Source organism: Sitophilus oryzae, unplaced genomic scaffold (genome assembly GCF_002938485.1).
Source record: "Sitophilus oryzae breed Bouriz unplaced genomic scaffold, Soryzae_2.0 scaffold_1024_pilon_pilon, whole genome shotgun sequence".
Classification (NCBI taxonomy): Eukaryota; Metazoa; Arthropoda; class Insecta; order Coleoptera; family Curculionidae; genus Sitophilus; species Sitophilus oryzae.
The window spans coordinates 1-18,703 of NW_022145643.1; the positions used below are offsets into that span (position 1 = coordinate 1).

An 18,703-nucleotide genomic window follows, 5' to 3' on the forward strand; every position below is an offset into this window, starting at 1 on the left:
TCTGAAGAGGATATAGAAAAATAATGTTTTAGGAAAAGTCACTCATGAAATTATTGCACAGAAAGTTTTAAAGTTAGGGTAAAAAATGACCCTTTAATTGATCCAAGCCAAATACTAAAGTTTATAAAAAAAACACTTTATGATTAAAAGTTGATAGACTTATATACAGTTTGCTAAAAAATTCACGAAAATTAAAAAAATATATATATAACACTTTAAACTTGATGAAAAAATGTTCCGTTGCGTTTTTTTTGCATTTGAGTGTATTTACTTTAATTCTCCATAGCCTTAGACTGTTCTCATATACTCCAACAGTACCATTTGATACCGAGTATCCAAATCTGTTCTCTGCGAGTGAAATCAATCCAGTAACCACCTCTGTTTCATTGTGTTCTGCGATAATTTGGTCCCCCTTGTAGATCCTGATGTTAAAGTCTTCAGAACAAACTATAAGCTCATTATTCCCGTCTTTGTTGTAATCCATTAACATTATTGAGGTCACCATATCACCTATAGCTACCCAGAATATCTCGTCACCCTTGTGGTCGTAACCATGAACTGAGGAATTCCCTCCCACCATAATTACAGGAGTCTTGTATGTCTTGAATTGACCAAGAGCAACAGATTTAACTCCATCTTCGCATTCTTTGTAGAAAATGTCTTTGTTGTCGTGAACGTGGTACACTAGTAAATGTGAAGCAGTACCTGATTAAATTAAGGAAAAATATATATGCCTACATTCTTTTGGATGATTTTTATAAAGTTTACCAATTATAAGAACGTCGTTCTCTTCATTTGGAATAAGTTGTCCTGATACTAGAGCTGTAATGTTTTGGTTAATGTTTAGAGTTGCTATTTCCTTATTAGATTCTGACCAAACAATTTTACCAATACTTGGTGCGTTTTTTCTGTGAGGACTGTGTATTAATATCTACAAAGTATCAAAATATTGAACCAAACAAGGGAAACAAAGAATTGTAACATGGATTCTAAACTTTTTACAGGTATCAGATGTCCATTACGAATAATTATGAAATACCGGGTGCGTCTCAAAAGTGGCTCACCCCTATTTATTTTTTCAGGGTACAAAATGAGATTTAGTATGTTAGTATATGACATAAAATAGGATTGATTGACGTACTCAATTATTTTCTTTTACTTCCTGTCTCACCGGAAATGACTACAACTTTTAACTACAACTTTTAATTTTTAAATGGCATCCTCGTTATTTTGTTACTTTAGTCGATATAAAATGACACTCAGAATAAAATTACATATCATATGTCAACTTTTGACATTTTTGAATATGGTTTATTTGAAATTGCAACATGCGGTTCATAACGACCGAGGGGTGTCTCCTTGTTGGAATTACATGTACAGGGTGGACCAAATTGGACGCTTTTAAAGGGAAACGCCTTTTTCTATTGGACGAAAACTAATATCGGTATCTGGAGCTCAATTTTTGTCAAAAACATGATAGTGTAAACCGCATATCGATATCTGTTACCGTTTCGGAGTTACGGGGTGTTTTTCAAACATTTGCATTTTTAACAAATCGCTGAAACTTTTTTGCTATGGAAAATTTTGTATTTTTATGAAAACATTCGATTAGTGTTTTTAACACAGCCATGGCACTCTAGATTAAAATTTAAAATATAATTAAGTTTTAAGCGAAAATGTCAAAAGTTGACAGATAATATGTCATTCTATTCAGGATGTCATTTTCTATCAAATAAAGTAAAAAAAATACTGAGGTTGCCATTTAAAAATTAGAAGTTGTAGTCATTTTCGGTGAAACAGAAAGTGGCCGAAAAGAATTGAATACGTCAATCAATCCTAATTTCTGTCATATACTAACATCAAAATAAAAACACTAAATCAACACAATACACCAAAACACTTTTACTTTTATACTGGACGCGCGTTTCGCTAACCATGTTAGCATTATCAGCAGGTGATTATAAACTAAGTTCAGTTTATAATCATCTGCTGATGATGCTAACATGGTTAGCGAAACGCGCGTCCAGTATAAAAGTAAAAATGTTTTGGTGTATTGTGGTGATTTAGTGTTTTTATTTTGCTGTGTAACACCAAAGGTTCCAACCCTCAACTGTAATATACTAACATACCAAATCTCGTTTTTTTATCTAACTTATACACGTTAGACGCATCCGGTATAGAAATATAATATAAGGTTTCTTATATTTCTTTCAAGGAGGGTAAAAATGCCTTAAATTTTTATTTTATTTTTTAAATACATCGAAAATAATAAACATAATATGCCTTCTATTACCTTGTCTGTGTTAGTAGCTGCGGTAATACACGGATGCGTTCCGTCATATTTACCAATTGTCACAAGTGCTGGTATTATTTTATAACCTAATTCCAGTGTGAACACTGGCCTAACTTGTTTATTCATTTGTATATTCGGTTATATTGAAATATTAAATGAACAACATGGGAAAGTATAGGTTAAATTGTGGGAAATACAAACAAATAGGATATTGAAGCGTAGCCAGGGTGATTTAATCGATTTTTTACTGTCCTCGAGCGTTTGCATATACACCGGTAAAACCGGAACCGGTGCTGGTGCTGGTATCGATTGCAATAAAAATAAATTACCTCCTTCACACATACTCTGATGCCCTAAATTTGCCGACAAATGGTGCCGGTTGCCGGTGCCGGTGTTTGTGCAAACGCTCTGAATATGCGCTTTTTTACAATTTTTTACTTAGTAGCTCCAAATAATTATGAACTATTCCAGAAACACTTTTTTCTAATATATCATACATAGAAATTTATTTTTTAAACTTATTCCAAGCATTTGTATCACAAATCTGAAATTTATAGTAGATATTTAAAGTAAATAATAGCGCTTTCAGATGGAACGGAGCGTCCGCGACTTCGAGCAAGTACTATGAGTTTATATGAACTATTTCACATGGGTCGCGTATGCTCTGTCCGGATGACGGCCATATAAATAAACACAATGATATAAAAAACACGCGGACGGACGCGGACGGTCCGTCTGTTACAGTGCTTTCAGATAAAGTGCAGCGTTCCCGACTTCGAGCAAGTACCATGAGCTTATATGAAGAATTTCACATGGGTCGCGTATGCTCCGTCCGGATGAGCTATATTGAAAAAAATATCCGCCCGGACGGTCCGCTCCATCTGAAAGCGCTGTAAGTAGAAATTTATCGCAAAAATACAAAAATAGGAGGAAATAATTTATAAACAAATTTAACAGCGCTTTTGGATGGAGCGGACCGTTCGCGTGTTTTTATGGTGCGTTTAGACTTGAGCACGCACGAGCTGAGCGTGCGCGCACGGCATTCGTTTGCGCTGTCGGCTCCGTTCAAATTAAAAACTTATTTTTGACGAATAATGTGATCCACTTGTGCGCGCACAGCAGAGTTGTGTTGGCGAAAATAATGGACGACCAAGAAATAGTCGGGGCTGCAGTCATTGTTATGCACAGCTTAATTATTAAAAGGAAGAAAAATCGAAAACATCGTCGCTGGCAAACCCAAATTTTTAGAAATCGATATAATTTACTGCAACAACTTAGTGTCTGAGGAGAGCTATGATCAGTTCAAAAACTTTACAAGAATGACTAGGCCCGACTGTGAATATTTGCAAAATTTAATAACACCAAAAATTACGAACAAAAGATACAAATTTTAGAATAGCAATTTCATTAATATCGATATATTCAATATTAATTTTATTTACAAGGTCTTGCCATGCGTTATTTTATTTTTGGTTTCTTAATAATACGAAGAATGTTTAACATCCCATAATATAGGCAATTTTTCATATTCTTCAATTAATAATAACGAAGATTCGTTGATCCACTCCATAATTTTAATAAAGAAATCGAAAAAAAATCACGCACGCACGCACGAACGCAGACAAAACAAATTGCCGGTGCAAACTGAGCGTTCGCGCACACATAAAATCCCTTTCAGCAAAACCCGACACCAGACGGCTCACGTTCGCAGCTGCTCGCGCACAGACAGATTCAGAGTGAGCGTGCGCGCACAGCCGTTTACACTTGAGCATTCGCGAAGGATCAGTGCGTGCGTGCTCAAGTCTAAACGTATACCATTTTATATTAATGTGTTTATGTATATGGCCGTCATCCGGACGGAGCATACGCGACCCATGTGAAATTGTTCATATAAACTCATGGTACTTGCTCGAAGTCGCGGACCTGTTTTAGCCTAAGCCTGCGGTTACATTGGACGCGGGTCCGTGCGTTTTTTTAAACGTACGAGCGCTGACGGAATTTACTCGCACGACTATTTTATTTTAGTAGTTACATTAGATGCGCGTTCATGGTGTCCTGTGTGTCGAGTTTGTCAAAACAAGCGCCACTACTTTGATGCTGTGTGAGGATATAGTTAAAATAACTACTCATGAAAAGAAGAAAATGTTGTATTGGGATCAGAGAAGAAAAATTTGATCGCTCGGACGTGCACGTATTAAAAAACAGACCAGTTTGTTTTCATCCGACCAACGGAAATTGACGTACGGGCACGGACGCGCAAACTCCGATGCAATGTAACCGCCTGCGTAGATAGCATTTGTTTGTTTTTTGCTGTGTGCACGTACGACCAAAAAAACGCATGGACACGCATCCAATGTAACCACGGGCTAAGGCTGAGAACATAGTGGAGCGACGAGGAGAGCGGCGAGCAAGCAGCGCGACGTCGCGTCCAAAACAAACCTGTGAAGACAAGTACGCGTGAACATAGTAAAGCGATCTGATGCTCGCCGCTCTACTATGTATTAGCACCTCGAGGCTCGATCGACGCGATATCGCGCTGCTTGCTCGCCGCTCTCCTTGTCGCGCCACTATGTTTTTAGCCTTAGGCTTAGGCCACTATATTTTTAGCCTTAGACCACTATGTTTTTAGGCCTTAGGCTAAAAACATAGTGGCGCGACGAGGAGAGCGGCGAGCAAGCAGCGCGATATCGCGTCGATCGAGCCTCGAGGTGCTAAAACATAGTAGAGCGGCGAGGAATGGCGAGGTACTTGCAATTTTATTAGTTTCATTTGCTTATTTATTATTTAAAATGTTAACAGCAGCTAAAATTCTGGACAGTAGTGTCGCAAACATTTAGTTTATTAGAAACCAACAAACGAAAAGATGTAGTGTACATGAAATTTGAAATTTTCAAAACCTGGAGAGATAACTTATCTAAAATATACCGGTTATGGTGATTACTATCTTTTTGTCCAATCAAAACTCTCTTACAAACACTAAATCTATTAATTTTTGGAAATCCATCGTTTTCTACAGCGCGACAAAGCGACGAAAACAAAATAATTTGAATCGATCTCGGCGCTCGATCTAACCGCTCGAGCAGATTGCTTTACCCTTGCTTTACTATGTTCACGCGTACTTGTCTTCACAGGTTTGTTTTAGACGCGACGTCGGCGTCGCGCTGCTTGCTCGCCGCTCTCCTCGTCGCTCCACTATGTTCTCAGCCTAAGTTTTCAAATGATGTAATGCATCTAAAGCCGAGGACAGACTTGACGAACGTTACCATTCATTCGAAAGTACCGAGAAAACCGCGAAATCCTGGTTCATTAAAGGCATAGTACCGAAATTCTCGGTTCCAAAAAACCGCTCCAGTTCCGGAAACCCTAATAGTCAACCTGTGGAAACCAAATGACCAAGCGACAGTTGACAGTATTCTTGATCGCTACACTAAAAAAACTAAGGATATTAAGAAAAATATCAACTGTAATAACTAAGTGTACAAACAAAAAACTTGTAAAAATACTCTAATATTTTGTATTGTCTCCCCCGAACTGTCTGTAGACGTCGATTCATACAGTTAATAAGGCTGCAAATATATTGTAATATGTTTTCCCATTCTTCTTCAAGGACCAAGCGAATATTCATAATTTCGGCTATCTTCAACCAGATCAATGACTTTTGCACAATTTTCGACACTAAGAACCATATCCAATCGTACAAAACAATAATCACCGAATTGCTATTTAATTTACAGAGTGCCACGCGTGGTTTCCTAGCTACTAGCCCAATTTATCAAAGCTATGAATAAAACAAAAAAAATATTGAGGTTGTTTTATTTTATAAAATTCTTCTTTACTGGTATAAAAATATTAAATACCTATTTTATTTATAACACCGTAACTACTCAGTCTTATCTAAATATAAATCTAAAATTTGTCTAAAACATGCAAGCAATATGTCACATAAAAATATTAAACTATAACTTAATTTTGCCACTTATAATATTCTCATAGATTTCAGTCGTCAGGGGAATGTATTCTGACACTTTTGCGTCATAAAAGTACAGTTCGTCTTTTATTCTATTCACATCAAAACCCTCTTTTTTCAGATCGACTTTCTGCAATTTAAACGTTCCTGTAATTGGTGCGGATAAGAGTATCCTTAAAAATATAGGTATGGCGTAAGATGGTAATTTACATTTCAGTTCTTTTGCTAGTTCTTTTAGGTTTATGGTTTTGCTTTGATCGACGATGGCTACCATGCCGGCCCTTCCTTCAGTACCGGGTATCTGAAATTTATGATAACAGTTATGTACCAAACGTCAATTTTTCAACATTATTTATCTTTTAAACTTAAAACTCTTAAAAACTATCGCGAATATCTGCCGCCAATATTTGCGAAGGCTAATGCGAATATTATTTTTGGTTCAAAAATATTATACCGGTTGGTAGTGAGTGGTGCATGGTCATTGGAAACATAAGAAATCCCATGCAACTTTTGAATTGTCCAAATCCAAATATTGGCTCCCCTATTAATTTTACAGCTAAGTCGTACATACGTTTTTTAAAGGTCTGCCTTTGCTGAATGCGTATGCCAAATTTGACCAATTTTGGACAAGCCAATTTTAAGTAGGTAATTTAAGAAAATCTGCATCTATTTTAAATTAAAAGTGAACAGGTAACAATGCAAAACCAGTCAAATGTCAACATACCTTAAGTTGTCAACCTTGTTTTATCATAATCAAATGTAATTTGTTGTGCTGTCTACAGTACTACCTTATAGTACCTACGCTTAGTGTTCCCGAAATGTATTGTAATTTAAAACTGGTTAGAATGAGGGAAAAGCAAAAGTAACGAAATAGAAAAATACAATTTGACATTGACAAATTAATTATAGGATGATAAGGTACGTAGCCATTTGCCTGGTTTGCATTGTCACCTTTCAGTTTTAATATAAAAATAGATGCACTTTTCCTTAAATTACTTAAAATCGGCTTGTCCAAAATTGTTCAAACTTGGTATGTGTATTCAGCATACGCAGAGCTTCAAAAACTATATTAACAGGGGAGCCAATATCAGAACAATGAATTCAAAATTTGCAAGTGATATCCTATGTTTTCAACGACGATGCATGCATTACACGGTATAATAGAATTAAAAATGAGAAATAACTTTTAAATGTTACTTGTATTCTAAACAAATTTAAATGTGGAATACCTTGTTTGTTATAGTATAATTTGACCGAAAAAAAAACCGGCATCAGCGATGGTTTTGAAATAAAGATCGCTGTAATTGTATATGTAAAATTATATGTTTAATGTCATCGATCGTCATTTCCAAGTTTAGTTTAATAGAGGAATATTTATTTTGTTTCGTTTATTGTTATTTTTTTATCAAGATGATTATTTTTCAGTTCAAAATAAAAGAAGATATAACGTGAAGAGTGATAGAAGTTTAAAAGTAGAATATACATATTCGTTGTTAAGGAAAAGTTGGTTAGTCCAGGGTAGTATACAGGGTTGTCCGAATTGTATCCGGGACAGCATATTCTTTATTTTTTTTGAAAAATAATTTCTGAAATAACGTCCATATTTGGATAGAAATTGGTATCTATGTGTTTTTTGTTTTTTTGACATGTGAAACTTGATGTCGATGACAGTATGACTCCTACTTGAAGAGGGCGCCATCTACATGTTTTTAACTAATTTGAAGAGTAACTTTTCGTCCGTACCTGTATCAACCTACTCAGTAAAAAAATATACATTTCCGTAATTTTTTGCGTAAAAATGTCTCTTGGTAAATATCGCTTCGAGCAACAATTTTCAAGATATTTGAAATGGAAATAGTCAATACATGTAATTATTGACAAAAATAAACATGTTACTAGATAGACTGAAATGATAAATTTGGAAACTTTATTTTATTATCACGAATTTTGTAGAAAAAATACAATAAAACAGTTTCTGTTGAATCTTTGGCAAAAAAACATTTCAAATTTATTATTCCAGACTAATAATTATTATCTAGTTAACATGTAATTTTTGTCAGTTATGAGATGTATTGACTATTTCGATTCCAAATATCTTGAGAACCATTACTCGTAGCGTTTTTTGCCAAAAGACATTTTTTGCATAGAAGGTGACGGAAACGTATATTTTTTACTTAATATTGTAATACAGGTACGGTAAAAAAGTTATTACTCTTCAAAACAACTAAAAAAATGTAAAATTCCCTAAAAGTAGAAATTATACTGATATCGTAATGGAATTTTTCATGTTAAAAAATACCCAGACACCAATTTTCATATTGTAATACAGGTACGGTAAAAAAGTTATTACTCTTCAAAACAACTAAAAAAATGTAAAATTCCCTAAAAGTAGGAATTATACTGATATCGTAATGGAATTTTTCATGTTAAAAAATACCCAGACACCAATTTTCATCTAAATATCAGCGTTAGTTCAGAAATTATTTGGAAAAAATCGAGATAAAAATGGAACTTCTATACCCTGTATCTGTGAAACAAAGCATTTCAGAACATACATTTATACATTTTTTTTTACTTATTTTTATCTGATCCAATATATCCAATTCGAACCATCCTGTATATTACTGATCCTTAGTTATTTATATATTATTGATTACAGTTAATACCGGGTGCGTCTCAAAAGTGGCTCACCCCTATAACTTTTTTACTTTTTCAGATAAAACAACGAAATTTGGTATGTTAGTATATGACATAAATTGGGATTGATTGACTATTCAATTGTTTTCGGTCACTTCCGGTTTCACCAGAAATGACTACAACTTTTGATTTTGAAATGGCATCCTTGGTATTTTTTTACTTTATTCGATAGAAAATGACACTCTGAATCGAATGACATATCATATGTCAACTTTTGACATATTCGCATATGGTTTATTTGAAATTGTAACATGCAGTTCATAACGACAATTTGACTCAAAATACTAAGTGTGTGGTATCAAATTGTTCGTAAAAAAAATGCTTTTTCCAAATATGCTAATGAACCACCCTCGTTTCATTTGAAAAAAATGAGATATAATTAAAAATACGATTTGGGCATCTTTTAACCGGCCAGGACAAGACACTAAAAACATTAGACGATCAAATCTATTTTTCCAAGGCTCCTTGATTAAAAATTAGTGTTTTTAACACAGCCATGGCACTCTAGATTGAAATTTAAAATACAATTTGTTTTTGAGTATGTCAAGACTATGTCAAAAATTGACATATGATATGTCATTTGATTCAGAGTCTCATTTTCTATCGAATAAAGTAAAAAACACCGATGGTGCCATTTAAAAATCAAAAGTTGTAGTCATTTCCGGTGAAACCGGAAGTGACCGAAAACAATTGAATACCTCAATCAATCCCAATTTATGTCATATACTAATATACCAAATCTCGTTGTTTAATCTGAAAAAATAAAAAAGTTATAGGGGGTGAGCCACTTTTGAGACGCACCCGGTATAATTACAATTGATAGAATTGCTATCAATTGATCAATAATTGTACGAATTATCAATTGATCATTAATTGTTGAATTGACTATGTTAACTTAAAAAGTATAAAAAATCTATGTACCTCTACACCGTAGACTATAACGTCGTAAAACTTCAAGAACCCTGTTACAACTCCTTCAACTTCACTAGTTGCTACGTTTTCTCCTTTCCACCTGAAAGTGTCTCCAGTTCTGTCTTTGAAATAGAAGTATCCCAATTCGTCTTGCACTAAAATGTCGCCAGTGTTGAAATATCTGTCTCCTTTTGTAAAAACATCTAGTAAAATCTTCTTTTGTGTAGCCTTTTCGTCTGTGTATCCTAAGAATTCTTTCTTGGTAGATATTTTTCCCACCATCAACCCTGGTTCGTTTGTTTTACATCTTATGCAAAAACCTAATTGCACAATATGTTTAATTCATAATAATAATCTGGTATAATAGTAATTTGTTACAATAATAAACTATAGTATACAAAACACGCTAGACTCTACACAATCACCAGAACAAGCAGGCTTTAGAAGCGGCTTCAGCACGATTGGTCACATACATACACTGAGCGAAACTATCAGCCGAACACAAAAATATGAACTTTCCACTAGCCATAGCCTTTATAGACTTTGAGAAGGCTTTCAACTCTAGCTAACTCTTTCAACTATATACATTATGATTAATTAAGGCAATAATAGAAGTCCTACAGAAACATGGTATTGACAGGTCTTATATAGAAACTCGCCAATATATACAAAGAAGCCAAAGCAAGAGTAATGATATAAAACAAACCCTAGAGCTACCAACTGACAAAGGAGTATGACAGGGAGATGCGATATCCCCAAAGCTGTTTACAGCAACACTAGAAAAAATCTTCCGTCAACTGGACTGGACCAACAAAGGATTAAAAATAGATGGAGGATATCTTAACCATCTAAGATTCGCTGATGACATAGTTCTAATTCTATAGACCTGAAGAGCTACAAGCACAAATTGACGAACTAAATACAGCTAGCAGTAAAGTAGGTGTCAAAATGAATTTAAAAAAACTAAAGTAATGTACAGCGAATTAGTAGACAGAAAAGACATTCTAAATATCTAGTAAATTAGAAATAAATAACACCGGAAAGAGTAGAAAAAAATTTATATATTTGGGACAACTAATACACAGCGTATCTCTACTACTAGAAATCAACAGAAGAATTAAGTTAGCATGAAGTACTTATTAATCATACTTATAGGAAGTACTTATGGGAGAAACTCAATCATATTCTAATCTAGAATGCTACTTTAACTAAAGACGAGAAGATTCGACCAATGTGTCCTACCAGTTATGACTTATGCATGCAAAACCTGGACACTTAGAGCAGACATTATGAGGAATCTAAATTCAAATTCAAATTCCAATTCAAATGGTTTATTTACCCTTCTCTCCAAATACCAATATACAAACAAAAGTAAAAATTAGGTAAAAGGGACTGTGTCGCGATTATAAAAAAAAAACGATACACAAAAACATTAAATGTTTTTATGTCGCACAGCCCCGCAGACATTCAAAAATATATAAATACACAAATTAAGTAATTATATAAAACAAAAAACAAAAAATGCAATCAAATACAAGGAAAAAAAGAGAAGAAAGAAGAAAGAGGATGCAATCAACAGGTATGACAAGGGGGAAGGCTAGGGCACCAGGGAAAGCTAAATCAAATCAAAAACAAGACCATCACTAGTATAAAATTAAAATTAAGAGGCGATGAAAGCAGACAGGCAGAAACTACAGGTCGCACAACGCTCAATGGAACGAAATATGCTGGAGATAACCAAAAAAGACCGTAAAAAAGGATAGAGTGGATACGACAAAAGACCCAGGTAATAAATATCATCTACAGAATCAGATCTCTCAAGTGGCAATGGGCATAACACCAACCTGGCTAGAAGAGCGGATAACAGATGTACCACAAAGATTACAGCATGGTTCCCAAGAGGAATCAACAGACCTAGAAGAAGTCTAGACCTAGAAGACCTAGCCAAACCTAACATGGGACCATGATATTAGGAAATTAGCAGGGATAACTTGGGCCCGCATAGCAAACAATAGACAACAATAGGCCCAACTACAAAGAGAGTATCTAAATATGTGAGGCAGGTTACACCATAATTGGATATGGTTGAATAAGCTGAAGATGATGATGATAATATAATAGTAATAAAATTTACCCTTTGAATTTCTTATGGGCTCTCCTGTATCCGGATCACACTTGATGATAGATTCTGGAGTTAAAAATTTGGCCCATATAGGTAAAAATCCTATTGCTCCAGTTTTACTGTCCAGATTAACTGAAATTGAGAAACAATTATTACACATATTTAAATATCTAAATAACCACATACTAAAATATGGCAATGAGATACCATGATTAATTAGGCTTCAGCTTCATTCAGAACCTCGAAATCAGTGGTAGTTTCAATTAACCGTAAGTTTGTTCTCCTAATTTTAATGTAAGCCAAATAGCATTCAGAACGTCATAATTAGTGGTAGCAATTTTCCAATTAGTGGAAAAAAAGTTAACAAACTTTTGACTTTTCCACTAATTATACTACAAAATTTTGCGAGGAATGTCATTTTGGCCTTTGATTATCACCTGTCAAGAAAAATTTTGGTTAGAAATCAAAAGTTTATTGTTTTATAAGCTAAATATTATGCTTTATCTATGGATACAACAACCTTTGAATAAGAAGACTAAGGAAGGAGCATATCAAAAATCTTAGGTACACCGCGATGGGCCTCAAATATGGCCGACTTAAATTCCGGTTTATCAGTGTCGTTCTAATTTTATTTAAAAAATATAAAACTATGATGTAGGGTAGACGTGGGGTAGACTCAATAATTTTTTGTTTTATTTTACGTTGTGAATAAATGTTGGTAGTTATTAAAATTGTTATAAAAATATATAATTCTAATAAAAATAGATAAGTTATAATAAGTATTTATTAACACAAACATCCGATACGCTAAAGTCCGTAAGTCAAATTAACGTATCTAAATTCTTTGACATCTAATCTTTGACAAGTAATAAATAAAAGCTAAAATGCAAGAAAAATATATAATTTAGTTAATTTAAGTGAATTTCATAAATGATCGGTTTACTACACGTATGTATATTATATAGTCACTTACTAGCGAAAAGTTGTTCCATTATTTCACTCAATTTTTGCTGAGATCTACCTCGCGCTACACAACCAACTATTTTAGAGTCTTTTTCGATAAATCGCGATAATATCACTGTTAATTTAAGTTCTGCCACAATTTCCATCTAGATTTACTACCTTTATACAACTATCAGTAGTAGAATAAATAATAAATAACATAAAATAAGCTCCGTAAAGACTGACAAATCCACAAAATTTCAAATCAAATTCAAATGTGTCAAATGAATCGTCAAACAGAACTGTCAAGGATCCCCACCCTAGAGAGCTTTTATGGTGGCTTTTCCGCCCACCATGCATGAATACATGGATAGCATTATGCTCCTTCCTTAGTCTTCTTATTCAAAGGATACAACAGATAGCAAGCTGTTGCTAGGAATGTGCTAGGATATTTTATTAATTTTAATTGTGTTTTTTAGACATTGTGAATGATCGTAAACTAAAAGATATAAAGTGTAATTGAAACCACTAATTTATTCCACTAATTGGGAGGTTCTGAATGAAGCTTTCCTACTACTAATTACTTACCAAGAGATGCATTGCCCTCAGTAGATCCGTATACCTCATACATATGTGGAATTTTGAACGTTTTAACGAATGCATCCCACATCTCCGGTCTTAGACCGTTACCGAACATTTTTTGAACCTTATGATTGACTGGTTTTATCGGGGTTGTGAACACTTAATAAATATCTGCATATTTCTCCTATGTAGTTAGAAATCTAAAATTAATGAATAAATGTTACTTAAAATTCCTGTCATAATAGTTTGCTTTTTACTCACACTGTGCAGCCAAAATTTCTCACAATCCGTCCAATAGTTCTTGACAGAAAATTTCTTCTTTAAGACTATGGGAATCCCTACTAATAGTGTTTGGGAAATGGCAAATAAACCTCCAGCCACGTGGTATAATGGTAATGGATTATAAAACGTGTCCTTTTCTGTCAATCCTAACATGTAAGTAATTGTGTAACCAAGAAAAACAAGCCTAAAAAATATAATACGTTAATGAGACTACCAAAAAGTTGTTAACAAGTAAAACATGATGAATTCTAGGTATAATGGTTCTTCTGATTGAATGTTCAATTCACATATAAAGACAGAAAACATCGACGGCTTCTTGGACATCCCTGGTATTTTAACTGTAATTTTTAATGAAGAACTCTTTGAATTAAATGAATATTATATATTATTTTTATTTCTGTTTACCACACGTATAAAACAAAGTGTGGGAGAGTCTACTCAGAAACAAACTTATATTCATCAAGTGAAATGTAAACTTGTAAACTCTTGAAAATATGCATAGATATCTCGCTGTGTACTGAAAATTACTTTTTGTGTGATATTGGGGCAGCTTTGGGTAGACCGGTTGTTCCAGAAGTATAAACATAACATAACGTATCTTTCAGTTTTACATTTAATATCTCGTCTGGTAAAGTTGAAGGTTGCTTTAACAATTCATCTTTACACTTATCATTGAATTCGAATAAATGTATGTCGGCAATGGAGTCAGTTATATCAGAAACAGCTAAAAAAATACATATAACTTACTTTGTTATGAACTAGAAAATATTTATTTACCTTTTGAAAAGTCAGATCCAAAAATAAATCCTTTGCTATTTGCTACTTTCAGAGAATGGATCAGAAGATTGGAAGTTAAGTTTGTATTTATCAAAGCTGTAATAACTCCAATTTTTGACAAACCAAGCCATATTGCTATATATTCCGGCCTGTTCTCAAGTAGTAGACTTACAGTATCATGTTTTACGTATCCTTTGCTTGCAAAATAGTTTGCTATCTGGTTGCTGAACAAATCAAGCTATAGAAATAAAATTGCAGTAGTATCTATCTTAATGACATATTCTATAAATGTATAAATATTATCTACCTCTCTATAAGTCCACTTCTCATTTTCGTAATATAAAGCTATTTTATGAGGATATTTTTTGGCAATTTGCCCAAAAATCTTGCAAATAGTGTCTCCGTTTTTCTCAACTTCATTCAGTCTCCAGTTTAGCTTAAGCATACGTCGAATTGCCCTAAAAATCACATTTGGAATTTAGTATTGTCAGTATTAGTAAAGTAAAGGCCTAATGACTTACAGAAAATCTCGGGGCAACGTTTTAACTATGTTGACAATAAATTTGTGTTTGTTTATCAACAGGCTAAAGAATATCAGCAATAAACAAGTAATGACGTACATAATCTGCAAAATAAATAATAATAATGTTGATTGTGGACAAAGCATTGTAGTAGGGGAGCCCAAGTTGCTAAATATGAATTTCCTCGAGCGTGTCGTGGGGAAATATTGTAATGTGAAAATTAGATGGCTAAAAAACGGTTTTATGATAATGTATGGTCTCTTACTGGTGTGGGGAGAGTGTACAGATTTTCAAAAATGTAAAGATTAAAAAGGCACGAGGAAATACTTCGGATAGATATTAATAGTGCCTGTGCCCCAGATGTTTCTGATTAATCTGTCGGTTTGTATGATTAGGATAGCCATACGAAGAGGTAGAAAATAAGAACAGAAAAAAAATCGGCCTTCAAAAGGGATATGTTATGTCAAAGTTTACAGAATATTTGGTTATGTTAAGTGAACCGTTATCGAAATGTATGAGTTGGGAGTTGACAGCAAAGATGTAACACTTCTGAAAAATATATATAAGTATTGGCAACAAACAGCACACACGAAAGTTGAAAATGACAATTCCAGTCCAGTCAATATACAGAGATGAGTAAGACAGGGATGTGCTGTCTCCTTCGTTGTTTAATGTTTATTTTGAGGCGATTTTTCAGGAAGCTTTCTCTTCAACAGATTGCGGTATTAAAGTCAACGGCGAAGTCACTAACAACATTAGATTTGCCGATAACACAGTTCTTATTGCCGACTCTGATATTGAACTCCAGACCTTAGTGGAGCGACTTGAAAGCTCCTGTAAGAAATACGGGATGAGGATCAATTCCTCTAAAACCAAAGTCATAGTATTTGGAAAGAACCAAAATGTACAAATACCCATTAAAATGAAGGGGCAATATCCTAGAATAGGTGTACAAGTTCAACAGGTCTTACAAGTTCTTGAGCTCCCAAAGCCCACTTGTGGATCCGCCACTGATTCTGCCGCGCTTGACTAAATACCAAAATCACTTGGGCTCTCCTACTGTAGCCAGATGTGAGCAATATTCATTCAAAAATTATTGTTGTTTTAAAGCTGTTTTTTAGTTATTCATTTGTTGGAATTTTATTGACTTCCTAATTGGCTAAAATTATTACTGTACTAGGTGTTACAATTACTTACTTCTTTTACGTTAACCAACTATAATAGTACGTCAAGAAACGTTTATTTATGTAATTAAAGTTCAATTAAAAGTATATCCTATTTGCCTGAGATTTCTTCTGTAAAATATACAAAAGTAATTTTCAAAATGTACAACAGAGATTTTTTATAGCAAAAATAGTTCTGTATAGACGAAAATGACTGATGAGCAATAACTGATTTTATTATAAAATGCCTTCAATGAGAACAACCTTGCTTAATATTAATAAAATTCAAATTTTGTTTTTTTTTTTTTTTTTTTTTTTTTTTTTTTTAAAAAAATATAATGTATGAAATATAAATAACTGGAAATTAAAAAATAATAATTAGAATTGTTTTTACAGTTATTGAAAATTATTTGAAAAAAAAACATAAAGATTTTTATCAATATACCCGCATTCATATTATGAAGTATTTTCATACAAGTTTACTATTATAGAAAATAATATGTTATTTTAAAGTTAGTATATATTCTATAACAAATAATTATTCTTTTTATTCTCAAATTTTGGTGTTATGTGTACGATATTTTAATTATTTATTTGCAGAAAAACCTGTAAATAAAACTAGAAAAATAGATATTAAATTTTCTAAAATCTAAGAATGTAAAATATTGTCTTTTTTAAACTATAAAACTACCATTGTTAAAATAACTTGAGATAATATGTAAACTTGATGATAAGTTGTTATAATGTCATAATTAATAGTTAAAATCGAGAATGTTTTGTAGAAACTTACCATTTCTTAAATATTACCACTAACCAACAGCAGCGTCTCGAAGACACTGAAGATTGACTGTACTTTCACTCACAAAATAATAAACGACTTAAATATAATCCAATCCCTGCATTGGCTCAATAGATTTACCGTATCTGCTCTGATAGTAAGAGTACTGATAAAAGTACTAAAACTGTCCCTGATTTTAATAGGATATTTTTGTTGTTTCTCTCTATTTTAGAAACTAGATCACTAATAAAAACATTTTTTTTATCAATTTTTGGACAGATTTAAACTTATTTTGCTAGAGATGTTATTATTAATTTGAGATAATGAATTTATAATGTGGCGAAGAATCTAGGACACACAGGTAAATTTGAGTTTTAAGTCCACCTACTTGCTCTTGATAATAGTCTCTATTTCATTGTCTAAAAAAATAAAACAGTATCTCTCAAAAATAAAACGTTTAAAATTTGGGCAAAAATTTAACATAATAAACGTAAATTTCCATTTTTACGGTTTTTAGAGAAAAGTGAAACTATGTTTCTATATTGGAATATTTAAACAAACATAAAACTATATAAAATTTTTTAAAAATAAATATACATATCATGTTCTCAATACAAAAATATTATATTCACGTATACAGAGTGAGTTTCCACGATGTTCTCTATGCTCTATGGGTATCTCGAAACTACTGGAGATAGAGGTCGGTTAAATGGGGAAAAAATTGCAGTTTTGTGGGGTCATAAATGTGCGCCTTTTAGATTTCAGAAAAAGTTCATGGCTTACTAGATATTTCGAAAAAAAACTAATTTGGCTATTTTAAAAATTGTTCCTAATTCCATTATAATCACTTTTATACAAAAAGTTTTCAGATAAAAGTTGTAGATAATGACATCCCTAATGAGTTTGTGTTCTCCGATTTTTCTAAAGCCTGTCATTTTGACATATGACACAAACATGTTTTTTAAATGGAAACCATAGTTGGCCATGACTTCATAAAAGCGCCACTTTTTTATATAAGCTATTATATGTTTTCGAAGAATTACTAGGTTATAGTTAATTCTTATCTTTTTTACTATTTTCACTTAGTTGGTATGGTATTCTTATTCATTATGATTTTATAACTTATAAAAGAGAATATTTTATTAAACAGTTCTTTACAATTTACATTACACAAACTAAACTTAATAAACTTCTCCCGTACCGCCTCTTCGAGTTCCTCTCTAAATTCATAAGTTCTGTTGTAAACCTTGTTGTTAACCATACGGCATAAAAAAATTAAATTGATAGGTTAGGCGATCGAGGAGGCCCATGCAATTGGTTCACCTCTTCCTATCCCTGGAATTTGCATAATTATGATATAAATAATTTTATTTTTTTTATTATGAGGAGGAGATGTCATAATGAATGTCATGTTGGAACCACTCTATGCGCGAGTATCTAAATTTAACTTTACTAAAAACGTACCTAAGTGACGTTCATCGGTCAACGTACATAGAATATGCTTCCGAAGTTTCCCAAATACAATTCGGACAACAATGACTAAAGAATGCAAGGACAAATAACACCTGCAACCAAATTGTTACCATACAACCAAACAGTGCCGTGGCATCTGTTTCTTAACATAGCCGCTATGAAGAGATATTTATATTTTGATAAATATTTTGACT

The 18,703-nt window shown here is 33.1% G+C and overlaps 1 protein-coding gene and 1 pseudogene across 1 annotated transcript; both read right to left on the minus strand.

Annotated features, from left to right (window-relative positions):
* Positions 1-271: 271 nt before the first annotated feature.
* On the minus strand, positions 272-2,419 carry LOC115875100 (Bardet-Biedl syndrome 2 protein homolog; the record flags this gene model as incomplete). Its single annotated transcript, XM_030890488.1, has 3 exons — positions 2,294-2,419; positions 769-931; positions 272-705 (listed from the first exon to the last, which is right to left on the minus strand). Coding segments are annotated over exons 1-3 (723 nt in total), but the record flags the coding sequence as incomplete, so codon positions are not given.
* A 3,673-nt stretch (positions 2,420-6,092) lies between these two features.
* On the minus strand, positions 6,093-17,190 carry LOC115875095 (annotated as a pseudogene).
* Positions 17,191-18,703: the final 1,513 nt, after the last annotated feature.